This window comes from Chlorocebus sabaeus, chromosome 16 (assembly GCF_047675955.1).
Source record: "Chlorocebus sabaeus isolate Y175 chromosome 16, mChlSab1.0.hap1, whole genome shotgun sequence".
Taxonomy (NCBI): Eukaryota; Metazoa; Chordata; class Mammalia; order Primates; family Cercopithecidae; genus Chlorocebus; species Chlorocebus sabaeus.
Genome location: NC_132919.1, coordinates 35232557 through 35260115, shown reverse-complemented (window position 1 = coordinate 35260115; position 27559 = coordinate 35232557). Strand labels below are relative to the sequence as shown.

The window sequence follows — 27559 nt, the reverse complement described above, 5'->3', positions numbered from 1 at the left end:
TTGGTTTATGGAAAACACAATGCACTTTTGTTCCTATAGGAATAAAGCTGTAAAGAAACTTACAGGGGCTTGCGCACAGAGCTTTTGTCCTTCCCTTGCATCAGGGCCACGTCAAGTAATAGGTTTCATAAAAGAACTTGGTCATGTGGGTGGAACTTTTAACAGAAGATAGTTAGAGCAGGGCCGGGTGCGGTGGCTCATTCCTGTAATGTCAGCACTTTGGGAGGCCAAGGTGGGTGGATCACCTGAGGTCAGGAGTTTGAGACCAGCCTGGCCAATATGGCAAAACCCCATCTCTACTAAAAATACAACAATTAGCCGGGTGTGGTGGTGGATGTCTGTAATCCCAGCTACTCAGGATGCTGAGGCAGGGAGAATCACTTGAGCCTGGGAGGTGGAGGTTGCAGTGAGCCGAGATCATGCCATTACACTCCAGCCTGGATGACAGAGCGAGACTCTGTCTCAAAAAAAAAAAAAAAAAAAATTGTTACTTTTGTAGACAAATGAATTCAACCATTTCACTAAGTTTTCTAGAAGACAGTTCCAGCTGCTGCCTCTGGAGACAGCATCTGGAAGACAGCTGGAGTAGGTTTTCCTCAGCTCTTGGGTAAAATTTCTAATGAGAAGTTACCGACAAGTAGGATTCTCCAAATGAACTTACCTAGTCTTATAAGGCAGAATTAATGAAAATGCTCAATAGCAAAAGTGCTCACTGATGTTGCTTTTATTTTTGTAATTTTTTCCTTCATTCCTTTTGGGGAAAACAGTGGAATTTGAACTCCGAAGGGAAATCAAGAGGCTCCAAGAATACAGGACAGCAGGCATTACCAATTTTTGTAGTAAGTATGCTTTAGCTACATACCGTACCTGACGGCAAGTGTCTTCCAAACACACAAAGGAAGTCTCTGAGTTGTTGTGAATTTTTTTTAAAACACAAGCTATTCTTTACCAGAATGCTTTAAATCTTTCCAGTAAAGTTTTGGCTACTTAATCCCTATAAATACCTTTATATAGATTATCTTTGGTAAAATAAAAGTTGTGAGACAAAGGAAAGAGAGGTGCTGCTTTAGATTTAGGATTCTGCCAAGGCTCTTTATAAAAAGAGAATCTTGGGCCAGGTGCAGTGACTCTCTCACGCCTATAATCCCAGCACTTTGGGAGGCCAAGGCAGGTGGGTCACTTGAGTCCAGGAGTTCGAAACCAGCCTGACCAACATGGTGAAAGCCCATCTCTACTAAAAATACAAAAATTAGGCATTGTGGTGCACACCTTTAATCCCAACTACTCGGAAGGCTGAGGCACAAGAATCGCTTGAACCTGAGAAGCAGAGGTTGTAGTGAGCTGAGATCGTGCCACTGTACTCCAGCCTGGGCGGCAGAGGGAGATTCTGTTTCAAAAAAAAAAAAGGAATGTCACCCTTTTCAAATTTAATGATACATGGCCTTAGCATTTTTATAAAATAATGAAGCTTCAACTGGCTCTAGGTGCTTGCATCCCAGTTACTTGGTGTAGTGACAATAATTATATTATTAGCAGCTAACATCTATCAGATGTTTACCATGTACCAGTCTCTATGCTAACCATTTCACTTGGATCAAGTCACTGAATTCTCATGACAAACTTACAAAGTACCGTTACTTCCATTTAGTGAAGAAATTAAGGTATAAAGAGGTTACAGAGCTAGTTAGTACTAGAACCAGGTCGTAAGAGACAGTGTATTATAGTAGTTAAGAGCTTGGGTCTAGACTTAACAAGCTTGAGTATAAATTTTGGCTCTCCAGTTTACCAGCTCTGCGATGTGGTTCTATCTACATTTATTTTCTTTCCTTTTTTTCTTTTTTTCTTTTTCCTAGAGACTGGGCCTTGCTATGTTGCCCAGGCTGATCTCAAACTCCTGGCCTCAAGCAGTCCTCCCGCCTTGGCCTCTCAGAGTTCTGGGATTACAGGTGTGAGCAACTGTGCCTGGCCTCTATTCAAGTTTTAATTTTCTAAGGTTCTTAGAGTTAGTGTAAAGATTTAATTAGAGATACTACATATAAGCATAGCACGATATCTGGCACACAATAAAATCCTTAATAAATGGCAGTTTCTATTGTTTTGCTGTCATTGTTGGAATGATCTTTAGCACTCCCTCCTTATTCCTATTTGAAGTCTTTGTGATTATTGACAGCTATCACCTACTACCTATAAGAAATAGTTGGCTTCTTTTTTTTTTTTTTGAGATGGAGTCTGGCTCTGTTGCGCAGGCTGGAGTTCAGTGGTGCCATCTTGGTTCACCACGACCTCTGCCTCCTAGGTTTAAGCAATTCTCCTGCCTCAGCCTCCTGAGTAGCTGGGACTACAGTAACGCGCCACTATACCCGGCTAATTTTTTTTTTTTTTTTTTTGTATTTTTAGTAGAGATAGGGTTTCTCCATGTTGGTCAGGCTGATCTCGAACTCCTGACCTCAGGTGATCCGCCTGCCTCAGCCTCCCAAAGTGCTGGGATTACAGGTTTGAGCCACTGCGCCCGGCAATAGTTGACTTCTTAACACAGCCCTTTGGGTGCAACATAACCTTATGGATGTAAGTTCAGCCTAGTATAATGGTTCTTTAACAGTGGAAACCATTTTTAAAATTAAATTTTGTGTGGAGCCCCAATCTACAAATAAGATAAAAGTGGAATTACTTTGGTTGAACTTCAATGGTTCAAGTTATGTGTAGAGCCCAGGACCGCTGGTATCTGGCAGTGCCTTTTCTCTTTACATTAACGTCTAAGATACTCCTGTGGTATCCTGGGGCTCTGTGGAACCTAGTTTGAATTTTGAAACCCACTGGTGCAGTATTTTGGAATCTGTGAACCTTTTTTAACATGTAGAAAACACCACACAACTCTTCTGTTAGCAAGATGCATATAGAGACTCTGATAATTAATTTTGGTTTCCTGATATTGGCTGCCTCTGAGAAATATAGAGAAGAGGTACTACATGTCAAAGAGAACTCTTTTTTTGTAATTCTAATTGTTTTTTAAGGAAAGGCATATGCTTATAGCACTTGTGTGACTTTGAAAAATTTTATAAAAATAGAAAAAACAGGAAGCAACTACGACTACAGTAAAAGTTGGTTACTTTTTGAGGGTGGAAGTATGAGCAATTCTTATTTTCTTTGTACTTTTCTATTGTTTTTTTCTCCCAAATTTCTTACAGATAGAAAAGGAATACAAATATTTAATACTTAGTGTTAAGAAAAGGATTTCAAACTAGGGAAAATCTACTTGGGTCTTGGAGAAATAATTGTGAAAGCAGTTTTGCAAAGGAAATAGACTTTAACAACAAAACCCAAAACCAGTTTCTTGGTCAGTTAGAAAGCCCTTCAGTTCTGCTGCATTGTCATTGTGGTCACTGTGTTTTCTATACCCCCAGGTGCCAGAACCTACGATCACCTCAAGAAGACACGGGAGGAGGAGCGCCTTAAACGCACTATGCTCTCAGAAGTTCTCCAGTATATCCAAGACAGTAGCGCTTGCCAGCAGTGGCTCCGCCGGCAAGCTGACATGTGAGTAATTACTCCAGGGTGAAGGAGGCATTCTTTCTGGGATGCCTTGGCCTTAGCATGTATTTTTGGGCACCCTAGATGGCAGAGTAATAATAACTGAGTAGCTAGAAGAATTCAGAAATATTTTAGCAGTCCATCTCAGAGAACCAGTGCCATACTGATAGTTTTGAGAAACAACTGACCTCCTAGAATCAAACTTTACTACTTTGATCTTATTTTTAAAAATGAGTGAATTTTCCCCTAGCCTTCTACCCATGACTTCAACTCTCTCTTCATACCTAGATTTTCACTGGAGAATCATGTTTGTATCCCTTCCCCTTGAGTGGTGTTAGTGGTGTTCTAGACTACAAGCTTTTCTTAACAAATCTGAGGACTTTTTCTTCCTTAGAACAGATTTTCTTTCCTGCTCAATACAGTGAGATATCTATAAAACATAGTTCAGTCTGTCTCGTTACACTTCTTCAAGGTGACCTACCTGATAAACGGCACCCAGTCTCACAGGGGCTTTTGGAAATCACCTTGTTTGATATGACCTAAGTTTAAATTCCTCTTCTTTGTTGTAGTGATTCCGGCCTGAGTCCTTCCATTCCAATGACTTCGAATTCAGGTAATTATTTCTCAGGCCAGAACAAGTCTTGTGAAGTTTGCATCGTAGGGGTTATGGTGACCCAGCAATCTTCCTTCCTCTGTGGTGTCAGGGTGCTTAGGCAGAATAATAGTAAACATCAGTATGTTTTCAGAATCTTCATGGCCAGACAGAGACTATCCTCAGAGTGAGAGTATAGAGAGTATAGAGACGGGAAAAAAGAATTTCAGAGAGGTAACTTATTTTACCAATGTTCATGAGCAATTAGTTTACTGCAGTTGTGTCTACCACGAATTTTGAGACTTATTTCACAGGAGATAAATTAAAAGCTTTCTATTTTATTATTTTTTATTTATTTACTTATTTTTGGAGATGGAGTCTCGGTCTGTCCCCCAGGCTGGAGTGCAGTGGTGTGATCTCAGCTCACTGCAACCTCTGCCTCCTGGGTTCAAGTGATTCTCCTGCCTCAGCCTCCCGAGTAGCTGGGATTACAAGCGTGTGCCACCATGCCTGGCTAATTTTTGTATTTTTGGTAGAGACACTTTCGCCATGTTGACCAGGCTGGTCTGGAACTGACCTCAAGTGATCCACCCACCACGGCTTCCCAAAGTGCTAGAATTACAGGTGTGAGCTACTGTGCCCAGCCTAAGCTTTTTATTTTTATATAACATGAGCAAAGAAGCATGTTACTTGCTAGAAACATAAGGATTTCTAAGTTGGAGACCTAAAGTATTTCTATTTCTTACTTTTACCTCTTTGAGTATGTCCTAGTTTGAGATTAGTATACTGAGCAAGATTAGGCCATATGCTATCTGATGATCCTTGGTGATAGGTAATCGATGACTGGGAATTTGGGGAGGTATGTCTCAGCAGATTCAGGATCTGGGTCTCAGATTTGTCCACTTTAGGGACTTTTTGTTTTTTTTTTTTGTTGTTGTTGGAGAGATGGAGTCTTGCTCTGTCACCCAGGCTCGAGTGCAGTGATATGATCTTGGCTCAGTGCAACCTCCGCCTTCCAGGTTCAAGCGATTCTCCTGCCTCAGCCTCCTGAGTAGCTGGGATTACAAGCACCTGCCACTATGCCCAGATGATTTTTGTACTTTTAGTAGAGATGGGGTTTCGACAGGTTGGCCAGGCTGGTCTCAAACTCCTGACCTCAGGTGATCCGCCTGCCTCAGCCTCCCAAAGAGCTGGGATTACAGGCATGAGCCACTGCGCCTGGCCACTTTAGGGACTTTTTTTTACCCCATTTATTCCTTTACTTCAAGTAATTTTTTCTTAATATGGAAGGAAGAAAAAGGTAGTGTTTTAGGGGAGTAGCCAAGACAGTGAAATCCAAGTTTTTTTTTTTTGTTTGTTTGTTTGTTTGTTTTGAGACGGAGTCTCGCCTGTTGCCCGGGCTGGAGTGCGGTGGCCGGATCTCAGCTCACTGCAAGCTCCACCTCCCGGGTTCACGCCATTCTCCTGCCTCAGCCTCCCGAGTAGCTGGGACTACAGGCGCCCGCCACCTCGCCCGGCTAGCTTTTTGTATTTTTTTTTAGTAGAGACGGGGTTTCACCATGTTAGCCAGGATGGTCTCGAACTCCTGACCTCGTGATCCGCCCGTCTCGGCCTCCCAAAGTGCTGGGATTACAGGCTTGAGCCACCGCGCCCGGCGACTCCAAGTTTTATTTTGTAAGTTTCTTATTGCCAACACTCTGCCCCCAAAATCTAAATACAACTAAGTTAATACTGACTAATTAAAATGAAGGAACTGGGCCAGGTGCAGTGGCTCACGCCTGTAATCCCAGCACTTTGGGAGGCTGAGGTGGGCGAATCACTTGAGGTTGGGAGTTCGAGACCAGCCTGACCAACATGGTGAAACCCCATCTCTCCTTAAAAAAAAAATACAAAAATTAGCTGGGCGTGGTGGTGCACATATGTAATCCCAGCTACTCCAGAGACTGAGGCAGGAGAATCGCTTGAATCTGGGAGGCAGAGGTTTCAGTGAGCCAAGATGGCGCCATTGCACTTCAGCTTGGGTGACAGAGTAAGACTGTCTCAAAAAATTAATTAATTAATTAATTAAATTAAATGAAGGAACTGGCTAACATGATCATAGATTTTTGTTTACTGTACCATCTGCACTGACTTGTTCATTGTTTATTTTTTCTTTTTCTGTGAGACAGGGTCTCCCTCTACTGTCGAGGCTGGAGTGCAGTGTGTGATCATGGCTCACTGCAGCCTTGAACTCCTAGGCCTAAGTGATCCTCCCAGTTCAGCTCCTGAGAGTAGCTGGGACTACGGGCGAATGCCACCAAACCCGGAGAATTTTTTTTTTTTTTTTGGTAGAGACAATGTCTTACTACATCACCCAGGTTGGTCTTGAACTCCTGGGCTCAAGTGATCCTCCTGCTTCAGCCTCCCAAAGTGCTGGGATTACAGGTGTGAACCTCTGTACCCCGCCTCTTGTTCATTGTTTGTTCCTAGTCTGGTGTTAGCCTTTCTCACCCCTTACATTTAGGCTGAGGAGATCTCTTGCTCTCCTTTATGTTCTGAGTTCTTAAGGCATCTATATATTGGAAGCCTGGCATCTTTGATTGTAGCCTAGCGTCTGGTGACTTTTGTGAGGAACCAAATGATTTTATCTCCCTTTTTGAGGATTTGGGATAATCCCTTATGCCTTTTGTTGATATAACAGAGAAGCCTGGGCCGGGCGCGGTGGCTCACGCCTGTAATCCCAGCACTTTGGGAGGCCGAGGCGGGCGGATCACGAGGTCAGGAGATCGAGATCATCGTGGCTAACACGGCGAAACCCCGTCTCTACTAAAAATGCAAAAAATTAGCTGGGTGAGGCGGCGGGCGCCTGTAGTCCCAGCTACTCGGGAGGCTGAGGCAGGAGAATGGCGTGAACCCGGGAGGCGGAGCTTGCAGTGAGCCGAGATCGCGCCAGTGCACTCCAGCCTGGGAGACTGAGCGAGACTCCGTCTCAAAAAAAAAAAAAAAAAAAAAACAGAGAAACCTGTTTTCCACCAGAGGAGCTTATAACAGTCCCTCCCATTTCTCTGCCCCACTTGAAAAGCAACCTCTATAAAACTTAGACATTTTCTTTGCTTAACTCAGTCTATCCATTTCCAGCTGAACACCAATCCCTAATACACAACCAAAACAAAACCAAAAAAGTTTTGCTCATCAAGCTTCCCCTCCTGGCCAGTGACCTCCTACTTAGGTTTCTTTGTCAGGTATGTGAGTTGACCTCAGCCCCTACTTTGCCATATAATGGCTCATTGTTCCTGTTTGTGGATCTTGCAGGTAAACAGGGCTACTTTGGAAGGAACAGATATTCCCTCACATAATAAAAAAGAAGGGCCCTTTGCTGGCCTAACAGTCTTTCTTTGATCTGAAGGCACACAGTACTTGGTTAATTACCATGTTTGCCTTGTACTGCTGGCCGAGTGGCAAGGATTAGGGAATGTCTGTCCTGCAGTTATTATTTCCATTCATCAGCTGTCAAAGCAGGCAGTGTGTGACCTTTCTTAACTGGATGACATTTGGGCATCAGATTTTAGAGTCTCCTACATGGTTAGGAAGAAATAGGTGATAGCCGGGTATGGTGGCACATGCCTGTCTTCCCAGGTAGTTGGGAGGCTGAGGCAGGAGGATCACTTGAGCCAGGGAGATTGAGGCTATGATCGCAACACTGCACTGCAGTCTGGGCAACAGAGTGAGACCCTGTCTCAAAAATAATAATAATAATAATAAATAAAAGATAGCTACTGTGGTGAGTAGTTACATTTGATGCTAAGGTATGTGTGACTGTATGTGTATTTTAGCAGATTGTGGGTAATTCATATGCCCTGAATATGTAATTCATTTTTATTTTCAAGTGAATGTTCGGGTGCCCATGTTGCTAGCTAAACAGGCCTCAGGGAATGGGACAGGATTTCCTAAGCTGGATATACTGAGCCTATACCTAGCTGGCCTGGCTGCACTAAAGTTTTTAATACTTTATACCTGAGAAATTGTCACTCCTATTAAATCTATGCTGTTTCCTTTCTCTGTCTATAGGTAGACGGAGTGCACCACCCTTGAACCTCACTGGCCTCCCTGGCACAGAGAAGCTGAATGAAAAAGAAAAGGAGGTAACAAAAAGGAGGGGGCTGGGGGAAAGAGAATAGGGGCTGATTATTCATTGAGTTGTCATTAAAAATCCATTACAGGGTCAAACCCTTGTGTTTCATCCATCTAACATACAAGCACAGCTCTGGTGAATCCTAGAGGTCCAAGAGCTAAAGAGCCGTTTGTGGCAGATTTCAGAGAATTGCTTACCTTGTCACCCTACCACCATTCCTCTTTTGGGGAAAGCACATGTGGTATGTAAATTACATAATAATAGCAACTATCGTCTATTGAGCACTTACCGTGTGCTACTCTACTAAGTGCTTTATGTAAATAAAATTAATTTTTTGTAAACCTAAAGTAACTTTTACATGAAAATAGGTATTTCCTATTAGAATGGCCACCTTGAAAAGTTCTATACTTATTCTAACAACATAATCATCTTTTTGTAAATTGTCTCCAGAGCATGTTTATAAACATAAGGAAAAGATTTTTATGTCATATGTCATGTTAATTTTGATTTTTAAAATTAATATATTTATTTATTTATTTATTTTGAGGTGGAGACTTGCCCTGTTGCCCAGGCTGGAGTGCAGTGACATGATCGCGGCTCACTGCAGCCTGCACCTCCCAGGTTCAAGTGATTCTTCTGCCTCAGCTTCCCAAGTAGCCGGGACCACAGGCATGTGCCACCAGCCTGGCTAATTTTTGTAGTTTTTAATAGAGATGGGGTTTCACCATGTTGGCCAGGCTGATCTTGAACTCCTGACCTTGTGATCCACCCGCCTTGGCCTCCCAAAGTGCTGGGATTACAGGCATGATCCACCTCGCCCAGCCTATTTTTTATTTTTTTGAGACAGTCTCACTCTGTCACCCAGGCTAGAGTGCAGTGGCGCGATCTTGGCTCACTGCAACTTCTGCCTCCCGGGTTCATTCTCCTGCCCCTGAGTAGCTGGGACTGCAGGCGCACACCACCACACCCGGCTAATTTTTGTATTTTTAGTAGAGACAGGGTTTCGTCTTGTTAGCCAGGCTGGTCTTGAACTCCTGACTTCAGGTGATCCACCTGCCTCAGCCTCCCAAAGTACTGGGATTACAGGTGTGAGCCACTGCGCCCAGCCTGATTTAAAAAACTATGTGACCTACTTTTTCCAGTTGCAATCATCAGACATGTCTTCATATTGATTTTATCTGTTTCTAAAACTTAAAGCCATCCTCATAAGAATCATCATCAGGAGTTTTCAGAAAACTGTGTCACATCTCTGCAGTGTGTTCCTCTTTTGGAGGAGTTCCTCTTTTGCTCCTCATATGCTCCTTTTATAATTCCCAAGGTCAGTTTCCCATCTCCCACCATATATCATTAGTTCAGTTCAGATAATAAGGAAGGGTCATAGTGAACGGGTAGTGTTAGTCTTATTTTATCCACCAGGAACAGGAGGGATTAGTTTGGGAGTGGAAGGAAATGTATGTAGTATCTATGTATTGCTGAAGAAGGTCATAGGCCAGCCTGATTCAAATATTGAAGGGCCTGGAATGTCAAGCTTTTTTTATCCTTACATAGTGGTGACCTCAGACTCCTCATTGCTGGATAATGTAGCAATTTTCTAGATTTTTAGCAGTTAAAGTTACCTCCTCTTAGCAAGGTCTCTTTATGTCCTTTCCCTTTGAAGTAGGAAATGTAATCCCCAAAGCAGGGACTACTACTTTATGCTGATACTAAAAACAATGTGGTGTGCCCTTGAGAATCCAAGTATCTGTGCATCCTGCCCCCACTGTGCCCCGTGGCTCTTCCCTGACCATTGGTGCTGGGACTGTACCTGGGCATTTAGTGTTTGACTCCTGAATGAGCCAGGCTGCTCCTCAGGAGCACATATTTGTAAAGCCTAACACACCCAGGCCCCTGAGCCAGCTGGCATGTGCTAAAGGCTCTTCTAGCATCACACCCTGGCTTTCTCTTCCTGGGTGTGTGTCCTGAGGGAGCGTTCTCACCAGAGAGGAAGAGACTCAATGGAATGTAGTCCAGCCACCCATCAGCTCCTATAAATAGTTGGAGGTTGATGTCACTTTAAAAAAAAATTTTGCTATACCTGCTGGATTAAATTACAAAAATGACAGATGTTAATGTTTATTAAATTTGCCATGTCTTGCAGCTCTGTCAGATGGTGAGGTTGGTCCCTGGAGCCTATTTAGAATACAAATCTGCTCTATTGAACGAATGTAACAAGCAAGGAGGCTTAAGACTGGCGCAGGCAAGAGCGCTCATCAAGATAGATGTGAACAAAACCCGGAAAATCTATGATTTCCTCATCCGAGAAGGATACATCACTAAAGGCTGAGGCTCCAAGGGCTTGGGATCAGAAGTCAGAACTTTGGAATGTGGTGGGTCAAAGGACAGTGTGGGTGGGCATTCTGGAGAGTTTTGTTTTTCAGCTGAATTCTCATTGTGAAAAGAGGGGAAAGGACAAAGGAAACCTTAAGTTGTATTAAGTCTACTTTCTTCTCCATCCTGCTTTAAAACACTCCCGTTGTTGGTATTGTGCTGCAGAGTTGTGTGCTAGATAAGCTATTATTAAATGTGAGTGGGCATTCATTCCTAACACCTCTTGTAACTAAAAGAACCATAGTACCTCACTTCACAGTGCTGGTAGAAATAGAACTAAACCACAGTCTTTAGTCCCAGGAGTCCAGCTCAGATCCTTATATTGTGAGGTAAGTTTGCTGCTTATCTGCCTTGCCTTCAAACACTGCGGATAGATTTAAAATAAAGAGAAAGGTTTTAGAGCATAAGAAAGCTCTCGTCTAAGGGTTTTCTAAACTGACTTTTTTTTTTTTTGAGACAGAGTTTGCTCTTGTCGTCCAGGCTGGAGTGTGATGGCGAGATCTCAGCTCACTGTAACCTCTGCCTCCCGGGTTCAAGTGATTCTCTTGCCTCAGCCTCCCGAGAAGCGGGGACTATACAGGTGCCCGCCACCACGCCTAGCTAATTTTGTATTTTTGGCAGAGACAGGGTTTTGTCATGTTGGCCAGGCTGGTCTCAAACTCCTGACCTCAGTTGATCGACCCACCTCGGCCTCCCAAAGTGCTAGGATTACAGGTGTGAGCCATTGCACCCGGCCTAAGCTGACAACTTTTATGAGTAAAGGGGAAGAAAATATCCTTATGATAGTCTTATCCCAAACTGCATCTTTAACTTCGGCCGGGCGAGGTGGCTCGCCTGTAATCCCAGCACTTTGGGAGGCAAAGGCGGGCGGATCACGAGGTCAGGAGTTCGAGACCAGCCTGGCCAACATGGTGAAAGCCCGTCTGTACTAAAAATACAAAATTAGCTAGGTGTGGTGGCACACGCCTGTAATCCCAGCTACTCAGGAGGCTGAGGCAGGAGAATTGCTTGAACCCAGGAGGCAGAGGTTGCAGTGAGCCGAGATCACACTACTGCGCTCCAGCCTGGGTGACAGAGCGAGACTCTGTTTCCAAAAAAAAAAAAATACTTTAATGTCTGGCTTTGTACTTTGCAGTCTGCCTGTCTAATCTGCAGTAGTCTTTTGAGGAGGTGGCACCGGATATAACATGTCTCTGTTATTTTTAGAATTAATTGATTAAAATGTTTTGCTATTTAATTTGTGGGTGTGTCAAATATTCCGGTAACTAAAATACACTTAAGGTGTTGGATGCCCGCCCCATCACGCTGCACTGTCTGCTGTCATATGTGTCCTGAACTCACCCTGTTCTTGCCCTGGGTTTCCCAGGATACCAAGCCCCTGAGGATGGAGATGATGCAACAAACCTCAGCTTTGCTTGGAATTGAGACTTGAACCCTGATTTCTCAATGGTGAAAGGCTAGGCTGCAATAAAAGCTGCTTTTAAAACAGAAGTAAAGCAGCTTTATATATTGGACCCAGTAGATAAGAGGGTGAGTAGCCCCACCACATGTAAAACTTGGTCCTCAAACCTTTCTGCAGAATAAGAAGCCAAATTTATGGTTATTTTGTTTCTGTTAGAAACAAAATTGTATATAGAGATAACTTCATCAGAATCTACACAAATCACATCGAATAGTTGACTGATTGTTTAAATCTTTCTACATTCAAATATCTAATTAAAATATTGTGTGCTTTGTTGGAAGCATCTGCACACATTTTGACTGTTGTAAATATGCATGCAGCTGGGAAGGGATTCATCTAGGGGATGAGAAACGAAAAAGAGACTCTCAGGACCTGAGGGAATTCAAATAGAGGGCTTTGATTTTTTAAAAAGAATGACATGTGGAAATGATCTTTTTTTTTTGTATAGTCATATCTCATAGAAAACATTTTACCACTACCATCACCCCTAGTTCGTTGTGAAGGGATTGCCTCTTATCCCTGAAAGGTAACTCCTGTTCTGAAAAGTTGGGATGCGTTAGACATCAGTGTTAGGTGATGTCTTGCAGTTTGAAGAGTCCTTGACCTTGATTAAGGAAGGCTTCCTGGGAGAGGTGGGCTTTTGGGGCCATTATATGATAGAGAAAAGAGAAAAATGGCAGATGGAAGTGGGAGACAGTTCCACACACAGGGGGTGGAGAAAGATGTGGAGGCAGCAGTGGGTGTAAGGACAATGGTGCCAAGAGATTTATTTGGCTAGAACACAAGGGGCAGCTGGGTAGTTAGGAGTGGGAGGATGGTAGGACAGTCTGACAGAAACCTTGGAACCAGTTGAACTCTGAAAAGCTGATGGGAAATCATGAGGAAAATGGCATGGTTGAAAATAGTAATAGAAAAATAAGACCGAAGTTTTAAATGACTGGATTTTAGAAAGTAGGGTAATTATTTCTTTGGTATACCCAACTTTGCAAAGATACGTAGCATTGCATCCTTCCTGTTTGCTTCTAGACAGGGTTGGCCATAAACCAACTACACTGATAGAGGTCTCTCCAGATTGTCTCAGAAGAGAGAGAGAGTTTACCCTGAAACTTAATGACATGAATAAGACTTATTTACTGAAATTTTTATTGCAATTTAACGTTAAAAGTTTCTGCTGGAGTTTTATGCATATTTTTCTCTCTAAGTGGTGGGAAATAAAGAACAAATCTCTTTCCATGTAATGACTCTTCTCTGTGCTCAAAGACCAAGACTCTGTCTCTTGAGATACCAATTAATACTAAATATTCACAGTTTATCTTTTCCTGGGTCCCAGTTTCTTTCCTTTTATTGTTAACTGTCTTCACTTTCCCTGCTTTTAAAAATCTGAACTCAGTTAAGGAACCAGTCATTGAAATCTTCCTCAGCTGGGGGTTAGCTGGAAAAGGGAGAAAACCAATGGCATTCATCAATAACAACAAAATCCCAGTTTGTAAGTCATTCTAGCTTTAGGAAATATCTAGGTATGTAACAAGAGAAAAAATCTCCATTGAAGAATCAGAGGCCAAATTACATAGCAGTTTGGGAAAACTCATAAATATGTATGAGTTTTATTATTTCTTTAGTAAACCCAACTTTGCAAAGCTTAATGCCTAGAATCCCTCCAAAAACCACTTTTTCACCCATCTTTAAGCAGACAGTGGTACTGTATTCTCAACAGCATTCTGGGGAACTTCACCCATTCATTTTTAAGAATACCTTTGTGGACACCTTCTAAATATATATTACATTATTCTTGACAAAACAAAAGGGTTTTCTGTATCTTATATGCACCTAGCTTTTTGTTTGAATTTCTAAAAATTATATTTAAATAAAAGTTTGATTCAAGAGGTACTGCTGATCTGGAAGCTTTGCTTTCCTTGCCAACATGCTTAGCCAAATGCAGCTAACCTTTCCCACATCTGCCAAAAAGGACCATCTTTGGAACACTGGGACACTGCCATGTCTGTGGCCTTGTGTAGAAGAGTTGGCCAAGCTAAAAGATTTCTCTTTAATCAGACACAGGCTGGGTGCAGTGGCTCATGCCTGTAATCCCAGCACTTTGTGCGGCTGAAGTGGGAGAATCACTTGAAGCCAGGAGTTTGAGACCAGGCTGGACAACACAGCAAGACCCTGTCTCTACATTGGAAAAAAAAAAAGCAAGCTGGGTATGGTGGCTCACACTTTTTGTCCTAGCTACTTGGAAGGCTAAGGCAGGAGGATTGCTTGGGCCCAGGTAGTCAAGGCTGCAGTAAGTCATGATTGTGCCACTGTAGCCTGAATGACAGGGCAAGAACCTGTCTCTACAAAAAAAAAAAAAAAAAAAAGACAATACCTAGTCCTTTTGAGCCACATGTAAGTGAAACAGAACAAGAGCAGGGTCATAGCAGCCTGAATAGTAATAGTCCTGCTGACATAGGCACTTGATTTGGGAGTGAGAACAATAGTGAAGAGCTTTTAGGCCGGTGGCTCATGCCTATAATCCCAGCACTTTGGAAGGATGAGATAGGCGGATCACTTGAGGTCAGAAGCTCAAGACCAGCCTGGTCAACACAGTGAACCTCCGTCTCTACTTAAACATACAAAAATTACCCAGGCGTGCTGGTTTACGCCTATAATCCCAGCCTCAGGGAGGCTGAGGCATAGAATCGCTTAAACCCGGGAGGCGGAGGTTGCAGTGAGCTGGGATTGCGCCACTACACTCCAGCCTGGGCAACAGAACAAAGACTCTGTCTCAAAAAAAAGTGAGGAGCTTTTAACTAGGGAATTTGGAACCTAAGTAGCCAATCCTTGAAATGTGCAACAGAACTGAAATGTTAGGATGCTGCGTTTGAGGGGGGAACAAATGAACAGTTTCTGAAAGGTATGGAAAACCAGTTTCTGTGTCTAATGGCAGGGAATTCTTTTTCTGTTCATTGTTTGTTGCCTTGGCTTCCAGCAGTTAAGGTATACTGCAGTCGAACTGCCCTTTGATTTGATTGATTAAGCTACAAATCAGAGACATTATTTAAGGGAAAGATGAATGTCATGCATCTGCCATTACAATTCCTTTGTCACTTGAGTAGCTTGTTATGCATTGTGTACTAGGCCCCCTTCCCTGTTGCCAGTAGGAATAACGAAATGGAGATAGCACAGGAAGTTACCACTAAAGGGTTCAAAACCCTGAAAACTACAAAAAAAAAAATTATTTCACAGATGTAGCCCTGAAGGTCACTGTACTTACCCTTGTCTTTGAAAACCCCGTGGTTAAATTTTGCCAGCCCAGACTTGGGCTGGATAATTGAGTCTGATGCACCTGTTTTCTACTTCAGAGCACCGGAATGGATTTTAGTGGCACCAAACTAATCATTTGGTTGAATTAACCTCCTGTTCTTAATCAAGCAACACTGTTTTCATTGTGGTCTGGTCTCCCCTGAGGCTGTGGGTGGCAAAAAGCTTCCAGGTAGCTTATAATAATCCTGCCTTGGTCCAGAGTTGTGTTAACAGAATCAGCATCTTAGGAAGTATGGAAAGGAGAGGGCCTCACAGTTGTTTTAAGAAACCAGCACTTTCTTAAGCAGAAATGCTGAAATGCTGCCATCGAATCACCCTTATTCAGTGAACTGACAGCGAAGTGCCAACTCATGACATTTCTAACATCTCTCTCCTATCGTTGGAAAGCTAGCTGCCGAGTATACTCTCTATTTCCGAAATTGTTCGCAATGACCTAAGACTTTCTTTATACTAAACAATATGTAACTATTGATTTGGATCCCTCCCTCACCCCTCCATCCTTCATTATCATCATTTAGGGAATTCCTTTAAAACAGAAAAACATATTAAGAAGTTAAAAATCAATGGAGGGCAGGTGTGGTGGCTCACACCTGTAATCCCAGCACTTTGAGAGGCTGAGGTAGGCGGATCACTTGAGGTCAGTGGTTCGAGACCAACCTGGCCAACATGGTGAAACCCTGTCTCTACTAAAAATACAAAAATTAGCCGGGTGTGGTGGTGCGTGCCTGTAATCCCAGCTACTTGGGAGGCTGAGGCAGGAGAATCGCTTGAACCCGGGAGGCGGAGGTTGCAGTGATCCGAGATTGCGACACTGCACTCCAGCCTGGGCAACAGAGTAAGACTCTCTTAAAAAAAAAAAAAAGAAAGAAAGAAAAACAATAGAATTTGGGCTGTGGGCTCTTAATCATTTCTGATACAGTTACTACCAGAGATAACTAACTCCTAGACGGGGGGAGGGAATAGTGCATTTGCCCAACCGATGTCCCCTATAAGAAAACTCATGTTTTTATTTCAGTTTCTAATCTTTAGGAAGTTGTCAAAAATGAAAAGGCCAATTTTGGGGGTAATTTAATCGCTTTTCCCAAAAATTACTGAAAAAGAGCAAAAAGTTCAGAAATGTCTTGAAGACTCTAAGATGCATGGACTGATTTGAACTTTTAGTAGCAGACGAGACAGCAGGATTCTGGCCCTGAGATCATGGTTATTTCTTTGGAGAGGTGGGGTAACAGCTTTTCCACACAATATCCCTAGTAGGAGCCTCTTTTTAGTCTCTTCCCCCCCCCCCCCGGAGATGGAATCTAGCTCTGTCACCCAGGCTGGAGTGCAATGGCGCCAGCTCGGCTCACTGAAAGCTCTGCCTCCCGGGTTCACGCCATTCTCCTGCCTCAGCCTCCCGAGTAGCTGGGACTGACTACAGGAGCCCGCCACCTCGCCCGGCTAACTTGGTATTTTTAGTAGAGATGGGGTTTCACCGTGTTAGCCAGGATGGTCTTGATCTCCTGCCCTCGTGATCCGCCCGCCACAGCCTCCCAAAAGTGCTGGGATTACAGGCGTGAGCCACCGCACCTGGCCTCTTTTTAGCCTTTTTAAGGGCAAACTGCAGCTGTAAAGCCACTCCAGTGGAGGTAGAAGCATTTATCTAAGCTCTAGCCACAGATAGGCGATAGGAATGTCAACCTCACCTGGCTGTCAACCTCAACAAGAAAATCTTGGCCTTGTTCTGGGCGTGCATAGCTTCAGATTCAGGACACCTGTCAGATCTAAGATGGGCATGGGTTTTAATTTCATTTAATTTCAACTTCCAGTGATACAAATGGAAGATGCAAAGCGAAATGCTTTTGAGAGCAGTCTCCCAGGAGTGCCTCCGCCCCCAGCGACTGTGGAAAAGAAGGCGTTTGTGGGAGAGAAGGGTGGCTATAGACGTCATTGCATCATCCAGATCCCAGCTGTGACCTGGCTCAGAGTTTTCCAGTTAAAAATAACCATGGCTTACAATTGGAGGAAAAGAGTAAACTGTTGCGTCTCCATGGAAACTAGAAGTGTGTGTGTTGGGGGGTGGAAAAAGATTTCTAGCACATGTGGCAAGATGGGGTGGATGTCGGGATCAGAAGCTTAGAGGCCCTCTGATGAAAGCTGATAACCCTATTTAGCGTCCAGGATGTAGCCAGACACTGCTCCAGGGCGCTGGAGACACTCTGCATCAAGGATTTGTTTACAATGATGTGTACATCTGGGGTCTGGTGAAGAGTTAATTTGAGCCTTCTGACTTCCTGTAACAGGTTTGCTACTATTTGGCAAAGCAAAGAGGAGATGAGCAAGACTGTAGGTTAGATGTTGCCTTTTAAGCAATCTGGGAACCTCAGCTACCTTTCCATTCACATTCTGTTTCTTAGCATATTCAGCACACCTTCATTTGCATATTCAGTAGCTTGGTATGATACATGTAGCAGTTTAGAACTAGAGGGGAAGTCTCCAGGTTTTTGGGTGCGTTTGTACATTTACTCCCCTTCAGTAAGACCAGGTTTTCTTCTTTGTTGCATGAGCTTATGCAAAGCATCATTCAATAGCTTGTTTGTCTTCAAAGGTAGGTCTCTTATCATTTCTGGTATAGTTACTACCATAGATAATTAACTCCTGAAGGGAGAATAGTTAATGTACCCTTTTTTAGAAGGTCTCTTTAAAGTTTTATTTTCTTCAAATACATTCTAGTTGTAAAAAAAAATTGTTTTAAACACTCATTTTATTTTTATTTTTTGAAATGGAGTCTCGCTCTGTTGCCCAGGGTGGAGTGCAGTGGCGCGATCTCGGCTCACTGCAACCTCTGTGCCTCCCGGATTCAAGCAATTCTTCTGTCTCGGCCTTCCGAGTAGCTGGGACTACAGGCGTCTGCCACCACGCCTGGCTAATTTTTATATTTTTAGTAGAGACGGGGATTCACCTTGTTGGTCAGGCTGGTCGTGCACTCCTGACCTCAGGTGATCCAATCACCTCGGCCTCCCAAAGTGCTGGGATTACAGGCGTGAGCCACTGTGCCCAGCCATTTATTTATTTTTTGAGATGGAGTCTCACTGTGTCACCCAGGCTGGAGTTGCAGTGGTGCAATCTCAGCTGACTGAAACCTCTGCCTCCCTGGTTCAAGCAATTCTCCTGCCTCAACTTTCCGAGTAGCTGGGATTACAGGCGCGCACCACCACGCGCAGCTAATTTTTGTATCTTTAGTAGAGACAGGATTTCACCATGTTGGGTCAGGCTGGTCTCCAACTCCTGACCTCAAGTGATCCCTCTGCTTCGGCCTCCCAGAGTGCTAGGATTACAGGCGCAAGCCACCTCGCCCCGCCAAAACACTCATTTTAAAATTAAGAGTTTAGGCCGGGCACGGTGGCTGAAGCCTGTAATCCCAGCACTTTGGGAGGCCGAGACGGGTGGATCACGAGGTCAGGAGATCGAGACCATCCTGGCTAACATGGTGAAACCCCGTCTCTACTAAAAAATACAAAAAATTAGCTGGGCATGGTGGCGGGCGCGTGTAGTCCCAGCTACTCGGGAGGCTGAGGCAGGAGAATGGCGTGAACCCGGGAGGCGGAGCTTGCAGTGAGCTGAGATCAGGCCCACTGCACTCCAGCCTGGACGACAGAGCGAGACTCCATCTCAAAAATAAATAAATAAATAAAATAAAACTAAGAGTTTACAGAGCAGGCTGGGCACAGTGGTCACACCTGTAATCCCGGCTACTTGGGAGGCTGAGGCAGGAGAACTGCTTGAACCTGGGAGTTGGAGGTTGCAGTGAGCCAAAATCGTGCCATTGCACTCCAGCTTGGGTGACAAGAGTGAAACTCCATCTCAAAAAAAAAAGTTTATAGAGCAAGTAACTGAAGAAGTAGGAATTGTTGACGTTACTGGCCCTCTACAGCTAAATGCTTTCTTGTTTACCTGCCTGGTGTACTGAAAAGATCTGAGCACTAATCCCTGTTCTGGTATTTAATAATAATGCAACCTTGGGCAGTTTCTTAACACTTCATGTCTAATGTGTGGTTGGTAATACCTACCTGACTGGGTTGATGAATATTAAATGGGCCAGGTGTGGTGGCTCACGCCTGTAATCCCAGCACTTTGGGAAGCCAAGGTGGGTGAATCGCCTGAGCTCAGGAGTTCGAGACTACCCTGGGCAACATGGTAAAACCCTGTCTCTACTAAAATACAAAAAATTAGCTGGGCTTGGTGGTGCGCACCTGTAGTTCCAGCTACTTGCGCCATAGCACTCCAGCTTGGGCTACAGAGTGAGACTCCGTCTCAAAAAAAAAAAAGAGATTAAATGGGTTAAGGTATATAACACACCTGGTGCCACCCCTTCCTTTTCTTTTCCCACTGAGCCTTTGACATTTAGTTTCACTGCAGTCAGGTATGAGCAAGTACATGACTTTCCTGTACCACCCAACTCACATGCAAAAGTCTCACAGAGGGACAAGAAGATCTGCAAGAGCAAATGTTAAAACAGATGTGCATTTAACAAGGATGTTGTTTATCTTGAAATTCTCATCACTGCATCATTGCTACAGCCCAAGGGTTGAATTAAGGGCAAAACATTTCAGAGACAGATTTGAAATTACCTAATTATCCTAGACATGCTGTAGTGTTCCCTTTTATAATGCCTGGCTCAAAAAGCTTGATGTCAGGTTACAGAACTGTATGCATACTTTGATTGTAATTGTGTTAACAAAACTAAAAAATCTTGCATACAATCAAGACCAGAAAGAAATCCAGATGCTAACTGTTGTTTTGTTAAGTAATAAAATTGTAGTGAGCAATGCTTTTTCTCTCCTTTTTGCTTTTTTTTTCTTTTTCTTATTTGTAATGTGACAATTCTTTATTACTTGGAAAGTACATTTTATGAGAACTGTGAAAACTCGGAAAGAAGTTCAAAGTATTTTACATTTAATAATATCTAGTTGCCGGGCGCGGTGGCTCACGCCTGTAATCCCAGCACTTTGGGAGGCCGAGGCGGGCGGATCACAAGGTCAGGAGATCGAGACCATGGTGAAACCCCGTCTCTACTAAAAAATAGAAAAAAATTAGCCGGGCACAGTGGCGGGCGCCTGTAGTCCCAGCTACTTGGGAGGCTGAGGCAGGAGAATGGCGTGAGCCCGGAAGGCGGAGCTTGCAGTGAGCCGAGATTGCGCCACTGCACTCCAGCCTGGGCGACAGAGCGAGACTCCGTCTCAAAAAAAAAAAAAAAATAATAATAATAATAATAATATCTAGTTAATCCTTATGATATCCAGATAAGGTGCTACTTTACATCTTATGAAATAGCACAAGCCTTAGGCAAACTTCTGCAGTAGAAGAAATGTGTTCTGAGACTTCTATCCTGCTTGTTTTTAAGAAATCTTTTCTCCCAGAAACCTGGTGTCCAGTGTCCCTCTCAAATCTGCTAAAGGACAGTAGCTTAAAGATTTACTTATCTCAGGGGATTTGCATTTTTATAGCCATCAATGGCATATAATTTGGAATTAGAGGCACAGGCAAGCAGGCCTTCCGAATCTCTGTGAGCCACAAGACCCGATGGCACCCTGAAATCAAACTTCTGTAGACTGGGAGCCTTGATGACCGCTGTTCCCCAATTCTGACAGATCAAAGCTGTTGCCAATTTGTTAACCAGAGGCAATGATACAAATGGAAGATGCAACTATTCATTCTGAGGGACCCATAAAAGTTTGATTAATCTAAGGAGCAGTCATTGCCCAAGCAATTAAGGAGAATATTTTTGGAAAGGCAGACATCAGAAGCTAAGCAGAGTACAAATTTCCGCCCTCTACTTACGGTGTTAATCAGATCAGCTGTCACTCTTTGTAGATGCTGCCCTGCTCGAAAGCACTGCTTATTTAGCTGGGAGTCAGGAGAACCCAAACCCTCCCTGGGCATAGACAAATTGTAATTTTATAGCAGACAGCCTCTAAAATGTTTCTACATCCAAAATAGTTGACACCGCCAGGCGCAGTGACTCATGCCTCTAATCCCAGCACTATGGGAGGCTGAGGCAGGAGGATTGCTTGAGCCTAGGAGTTCAAGACCAGCCTGGGCAACATATTATTTAAAGAGATGTTGTCTCTTTAAATAGTAATAAAAAGGCCGGGTGCGATGGCTCACGTCTGTAAACCCAGCACTCTTTGGGAGGTCGAAGCAGGGGCATCACCTGAGGTCGGGAGTTCAAGACCAGCCTGACCAACATGGAGAAACCCTGTCTCTACTAAAAATACAAAATCACCTGGGCGTGGTGGCATGTGCCTGTAATCCCAGCTACTCGGGAGGCTGAGGCAGGAGAATCACTTGAACCCGGGAGGCGGAGGCTGCACTGGGCTGAGATTGTGCCGTTGCACTCCAGCCTAGGCAACAAGAAAGAAACTGCCATCCCCCAGAAAATAATAATAAAAACAATAATAAATTAGCAAGGCGTGGTGGCGTACCTGTAGTCCCAGCTACTTGGGAAACTGAAGTGGGAGGACCACCTGAGCCCAGGAAGTGGAGGCTTCAGTGAGTCATGATTGTACCACTGCACTCCAGCCTGAAGCCTATCTAAAAAGGAAAAAAAAAAAGAAAAATTGACACCTATAAAGAAACTCACATACTTATTATAGTCTAGAAATGTGCTGTCCAGTAAGGTAGCCACTAGCCATATGTGGCTATCTAAATTTACTAAAATAAAATTTTAAATTCACTTCCTTAGTTACACTAGCCACATTTCAAGTGTTCAGTAGCCACATGAGGCTAGTTGCTACTGTATTGGATAGTGGAGATACAGAACATGTCTATCATCACACAAAGTTCTATTGGACAGTGCTGGTCCAGAAGAGAATACCTTCAAATTGCATTTTTGGTAGAGGCATGTATAACCCCGCACTTCCACATTCTGTAAAGGCATAAAGCGCCTCCCTACCCCAGGGCATGTCTGTACAGTCATTACATGGTCTGACTTCAGCACTTCTTTCTACTTAATCTCTAAATCTCTAAATCTTGACACGCACATCACACACAACACAAACTCTATTTTAGCCCACCTCCCTCCTCTTCACTGACTCTTCATGGTAGGTTTAGTTCCCATAATCCATGAAAATGCCTCGCTCCTTGTCACTAGAGCTTGTTCTGGAAACCTGCCTTCAGTGTAACAAGCTGGAATGTGAAGAGGGATGCATCTATCTGTGCTGCTGAGTCATTGAATTGACTGAAGCTTCAAGGACTAGGGGGTGTTGAGCAGAAAGGATTTGCTAGAGATTTGCTCTTTTCGTATTGGCATGTAAACAAGTAAGTCACTAAGTGAACTGACGTCACAATTTAGTGTTAGGAAGATGCTTTTCCCAGGCACGATTTGAACTCAGTGGTTTCCTGAATCTAGTAAAGTATGCTGCTTTGTTTTCTCTTAATTTTGCCTAATTTTAAAGCTTTCTCTTTTTATGAAGACAAAAATAAATCTCTCTAGACCTTTTTCGTTTCGCAGGATTATCATTAAAATTATCACTAACTTTTAGATATTCCAGCACGCATCGGATGACTCTGAAGCCGGTTGGGCAGTGGAGATCGGGAAGAACATGAAAAAGCTTCAAAGCTTTTGGTTGAAGACATCAGGAGATGCAAACTCCAAACGCGGGTTTTACTTCTCCCCCGCACCCCTCCCCGCAAACCCATGCCTACTCGTTTGACTGCTCAGCAATTCTGAGGCCAACGATTTGCAACGGCGAGGAGCAGGGGCTGGTGAGTCAAGGACTGGGCATGGAGTCAGGACTCTTAGGTGCACTGACTCACGGCAGAGCCTTGAGGAAGTCGCTTTGCCTCCCACGTGTCTCCCCTCACCTGCCAGAGGCGGAGGGGAGGCGGGGCTGTGCTAGAAAACGTCCGTTTCGCACCGATTTATGTTACAGATGGGCAGACCTGAATTTTAAAAGACCCTCAGAGTTACACAGCAAATGAGCCATCAGTGAATGCCTGTGTCCCGCCTGCGCTTCGGAGAACCCCAGCCCTGCCTCGGGGGCTTGGGCGGTGGGCGTGGGCTCCGAGACTCGGACGGCACCTTGGCGTGGCAGGAGCAGGCGGAGATGCGCACGGAGGTTGGAAGTTCACCTCCTCCGGGTCTCGGGCGCCACGGCTGCCCGTACCTGTTCCAGCAAGGGTCAGCCAGGGACTGCCGCGCTACTGATTTCCCCTTCGCTCTTGGGTCCCAACTCCCGGGCTCTCCGGGCTGGGGAGGCGGTGGGGTGGGGTCGAGGCCGGGGCTAGCCACCTGCGGCGGCTTCACACCTGTATCGGATTTGCTTTCTCGCCTTTAATCTTCTCTAATCCCGAAAGCACCCCAGTAGAGCGCCCCCGCAGCCCGCCTCGAGCCTGGCTCATAGGCAGACGCTGACTGGGGAAGCGAGCGGTCGTCCGTGTGTGAGGCAGGGTAAAAGACGGGAGGACTCGGACAGAGGGGCGCCCTGGAGGCGGCGGCTACCTCGGAACCTGGGGGCGCGCCCGGGCCACCCCGCACCGCGCAGAAGCCCAGCGCGCACGCGCGCCTCCAGCCGCCCCGCGCGTCCCCCCACCTCGGGAGAGGGCGGGCAGGCTCAGGGAGCGTGCGCGCGGCCCGCCCCGGGCGCGGGCGGAGGGAGGAGGAGGCGGCGCGCGTGGCGCTCAGCCCGCAGAAGCCGGCGGCCGCGCAGTAGGACGCAGCCTTATCCGAGCCCCGCGCCGCGCTGGTAGGGGACCCGCAGGCCCGGGGGTGGGGGTTGTGGGGAGGCTGTTGGGGTGGGGGCGGGAGGGCGGGACTTCGCGCTTCGGGTCCCGGGGCGCAGGGGGCACCCAGAGGCCCGCGCGACCCCGCCTCTGGAAACTTTGTGCCGGCGCCCCCACCTGCTCCCCGGCGGTCCTTGACTCTTGGGGGGGCGCAGGGAGGAGAGGCCCGGGAACCCCCGCAGCGCACCCTTGCCGGCCCTGGGCGTGCGCCCCCTGCCGCTCCCCCGCCGCGCCACGCCGCCTCCGCAACCCTGTCCGTGTGCCCCGGGGCTCCAGCATCCTCGGCCGCGCCTCCCCTCCGCCGCCTGGCAACCCCGCGGAGGCCGCCCCGTCCCGCTGGCGTCCGCCCGCTCTGGAGCGCGCCGCGGCTTTTTGCATCTCCCGGAGGTTTCTTGAGCATGGATAGAAGCAACTTGACTTTCAGCGATGCCAAGTCTCCAACTTGAGTCTTCCTCTGCGGTGGTAGAGGGGTGTGTGCGGTGCTAACATCTGTCTTTTTATTTCTCCTAAGTACCCTTGCTCCGGAGCGAAGTTGAGTTATTGTCTGTAGAGAGGAGGTGCGTGCTGTGGCCACCTTAAGTGGATTGTATAACTGTACTTTATTTAGGTGGATGTTGCCAGTGGTACCAGCCAGTGTTATGGTAACTGGGCATCCCAGAGGCTAGGGAAGGAGGAGCGACTTACAAATGCAGTTGTACTCTGCAGGGATTTTTTTTTTTTTTTTTTTTTAAGCCACCTTGTACTTTCTAACTAGCAGGACCTCCGAACATTTAACGTGTGTTAACTCGTTAGCTGTTCATTATGGTTTTATAAGAGAGGGGGTTGGAGAGCATTACCATCCCGTTTTACAGATGTAAAAACGGAGGCGAAGAGCAACGGGTTCCTTAGTAAGCTTAAAGGAATAGGGACCAAGAGATTTAACCCAGAGTCTCCTGGAATTCCTAGTCCCTAAGGCCACTCAGAAGTATAATGGAATGTTGGACCGTCTTCCCTAACACTCTACAGAGCACTTAAGAGTCAGAGAGGCGGAGGCCAGCCGGCAGCTCCAGGCCTGAGACTCAGCTCTGCCACAAAGTTAAGTCACACTGGACAAGTCACAGTTTCTCTCTGCTCATTTCCTTCCTGCTCTCTAAAAACGGGAACAAAGGTGCTGTATTCTTTGCAGAGTCGTGCGTGTGTCTGGAAGCTCCACTCCCTTGAGCTGCAATTTGGTTATTGTTGTTGTGGACTCATAAAGGACCCCAGTCTTGGTTCCCTTGAGAAACGCAGGGAAGGAGGCACCCCCACAGTGAACGCCTCTTCTTCGCCAGAGACGCCTGAGAATTCGCATCAGGGACACTTCACATCAGGGACAGGCCGGGGCAGAGACCCTGACCTGGGGGAGGGACGAGGGTTGCCACGAGGAGGTAGGAAGGAGCCCTGCACAGGCGGCTTGACACATGGGCCCTATTCCTGCCTCCAGCTCTGACTCATCTTCTGACGCTTGGGGGAGGAGAGGTAGTTGCTTGATATTTTTGGCTTTCCCCCATAAAACTGGAGACAGTTTCCTTCACTCCAAGTCGTTTTAATGTCAGTGTTGAACGTGTCTGTCCTGAGTTCTCATCTGAAAGCTTTCATATCGGTTGACTGCAGGTATGACTTTTGTAATAATAATTAATAGAATGGCGTAAATGTATATTCATATCATAAAAAATTAGCCAAGTATGTTAAGTCCAGGAAATCCTTTAAGACTTTAATGTTTTTAAAAGGTGGGCTTTAGGGAGGGCTGTGTTTGATCGGTTCCTTTGCAGTTGGGATTTTAAGGCAAAATGGATTAAAAATGCTTTTCCCAAAATCACAAGGAATACATTAACCATTCTCTGTGACATTTATACTTTACTAATAAGGTTAAAGCTTTCTTTTGAACCTCTTTCTCAAAAGTAACTGCCGAGTGCGTCTTTATCGGTTTGTGTGTATCTTTTTAGACTTTTCTAAGCTTTTTTATAAACGTCTGTTTGCACAAAGTGGTTTTTTAACTGAAATTAATTATTTTAAAACTGACTTGTCCTGTTCATAAAGGTTTGGCTTCTGTCAAGAACAAGTAACGTGTTTAAGTACAACTGTTCCTAAAGTTTTAATAATCCTGATAGACGGTGTTACTTCTCAGGGCAAGGGGCAAATGACCCCTTTTTAAACAACTTCAAAGTAGTAGAATCATTACGATCCTAGGTTTTACTCTTAGGTGCAGAAGAAAACTTTTCCTATTAAAAAAAAAAATCTAGGACTACTAGCATAGTATCTTTGCTTATAAAGAAACGTCAAAGGGAGTGGAAGGCAGGGAGAGTTGCTAAAGCAACCGAGGCCTGGGTATAAACTTACAGAGCTAACATTTAAGATGGCTTTATTATTTATGAAAGCTTCACTTCACCTGGGTGAAGACAAAGGAAAGTTAATGTGGGCACTCTTCAAATCAGTAATTTCAGGAAATGGATGGGTTAAAACAAAATTCATGTCAGGAGTCTGTGGCTGTATATATTATACATTTACCGAGGACTTTTACCATGCTCAAGGTGCTGTGCCTGAATACAGAGGAAGAAGGCAAGTAAGGTCGGTCTCTGACCTTATGAAGCTGACAGCAAAAAGTGACATTCAGAGAGGGTTGGCCAGAATTGTTGTCATGGCTCTGAATTCCCAGAAATCAACGTTAGATTTATTGAATTGTGAATTATGCACGGATAATTTGATGGATTATTTTAACGAAAACCTAAGTGTAACTGTCTTGCAGGTCGAGAATCTCACTCCACACTCTCCCCCTCCCCCAGAGGTCCTAGCCAGAAACTACTCTGACTTTTATGGGAATCACTTCCTTCTTTTGTATAGTTTTGATCCCTTAAATATAAATCCCTAATTGACATAGTTTTATTTTGTTTTTTAAACCTCAGTGCAAACTAAAAGTAGATACTCTTGTGAATCCTTTCTGGTCGGCATCGTGTGTGTGTGTGCATGTGTATGTGTATGTATGATGTGTGTGTATGTATGTATATACACACGCACATATATAATTTTTTGTTTGAATTTCTGCAGCATACTATTTTAAAAGATTTATCCATGTTGTTGACTATGCCTGTAGTTGTTTTTGTTTTTGTTTTTTTAATTTTTTTAGAGACAAGGTCTCACTATATTGCCCAGGCTGGTCTTGAATTCCTGGGCTCAAGGGATCCTCCTGCCTGGGCCTCCCAAAGTGCTGGGATTACAGGTGTGAGCCACCACACCCAGCCCACTTAGTACATTTTTGTCTTGTGAACATACCACAAATTACCTGTCCACTGTTGATGGACATCTGGGTCGTTTCTGGTCTGGGGCAATTATGAACAGCCCTGAGTCAGGTGTGCATACCTTCAGCTTTACTAGTTGATACCTGGTTTCCAAAGTGGTGGCACCAATTTACATTCCT

The 27559-nt window shown here is 44.9% G+C and overlaps 2 protein-coding genes and 1 long non-coding RNA gene across 9 annotated transcripts in view; 2 read left to right on the top strand and 1 right to left on the bottom strand.

Moving 5' to 3' along the window:
• Positions 1-20173, top strand: part of TADA2A (transcriptional adaptor 2A) — an 80528-nt gene extending 60355 nt beyond the window's left edge. For 3 of the 5 annotated variants that reach the window (XM_008011171.3, XM_008011170.3, XM_008011168.3), the window contains 5 exons: positions 768-839; positions 3402-3534; positions 4098-4141; positions 8168-8241; positions 10369-20173. In XM_008011171.3, coding sequence (XP_008009362.2) covers positions 768-839; positions 3402-3534; positions 4098-4141; positions 8168-8241; positions 10369-10554 — 509 coding nt within the window. In that variant the 3' untranslated portion in view covers positions 10555-20173. Of the gene's footprint in view, positions 1-767; positions 840-3401; positions 3535-4097; positions 4142-8167; positions 8242-8778; positions 9550-10368 lie in introns of all 5 variants that reach the window. The other 2 variants (XR_012088795.1, XR_012088796.1) reach the window with 2 other exon arrangements.
• LOC140708644 (uncharacterized) lies at positions 28-23843 on the bottom strand. The gene is made up of 5 exons (XR_012088797.1): positions 23653-23843; positions 21828-21936; positions 4010-4236; positions 1270-1387; positions 28-457 (listed from the first exon to the last, which is right to left on the bottom strand). It is a non-coding gene; the product is annotated as an uncharacterized lncRNA (long non-coding RNA).
• The window catches only part of DUSP14 (dual specificity phosphatase 14), a 23005-nt gene continuing 18526 nt past the window's right edge, over positions 23081-27559 (top strand). The window contains exon 1 of one of the 3 annotated variants that reach the window (XM_008011151.3): positions 23081-23109. The gene's annotated coding sequence lies outside the window, so the exon portion shown is untranslated. Of the gene's footprint in view, positions 23110-23962; positions 24090-25640; positions 25759-27559 lie in introns of those variants that run through there. The other 2 variants (XM_008011149.3, XM_008011150.3) reach the window with 2 other exon arrangements.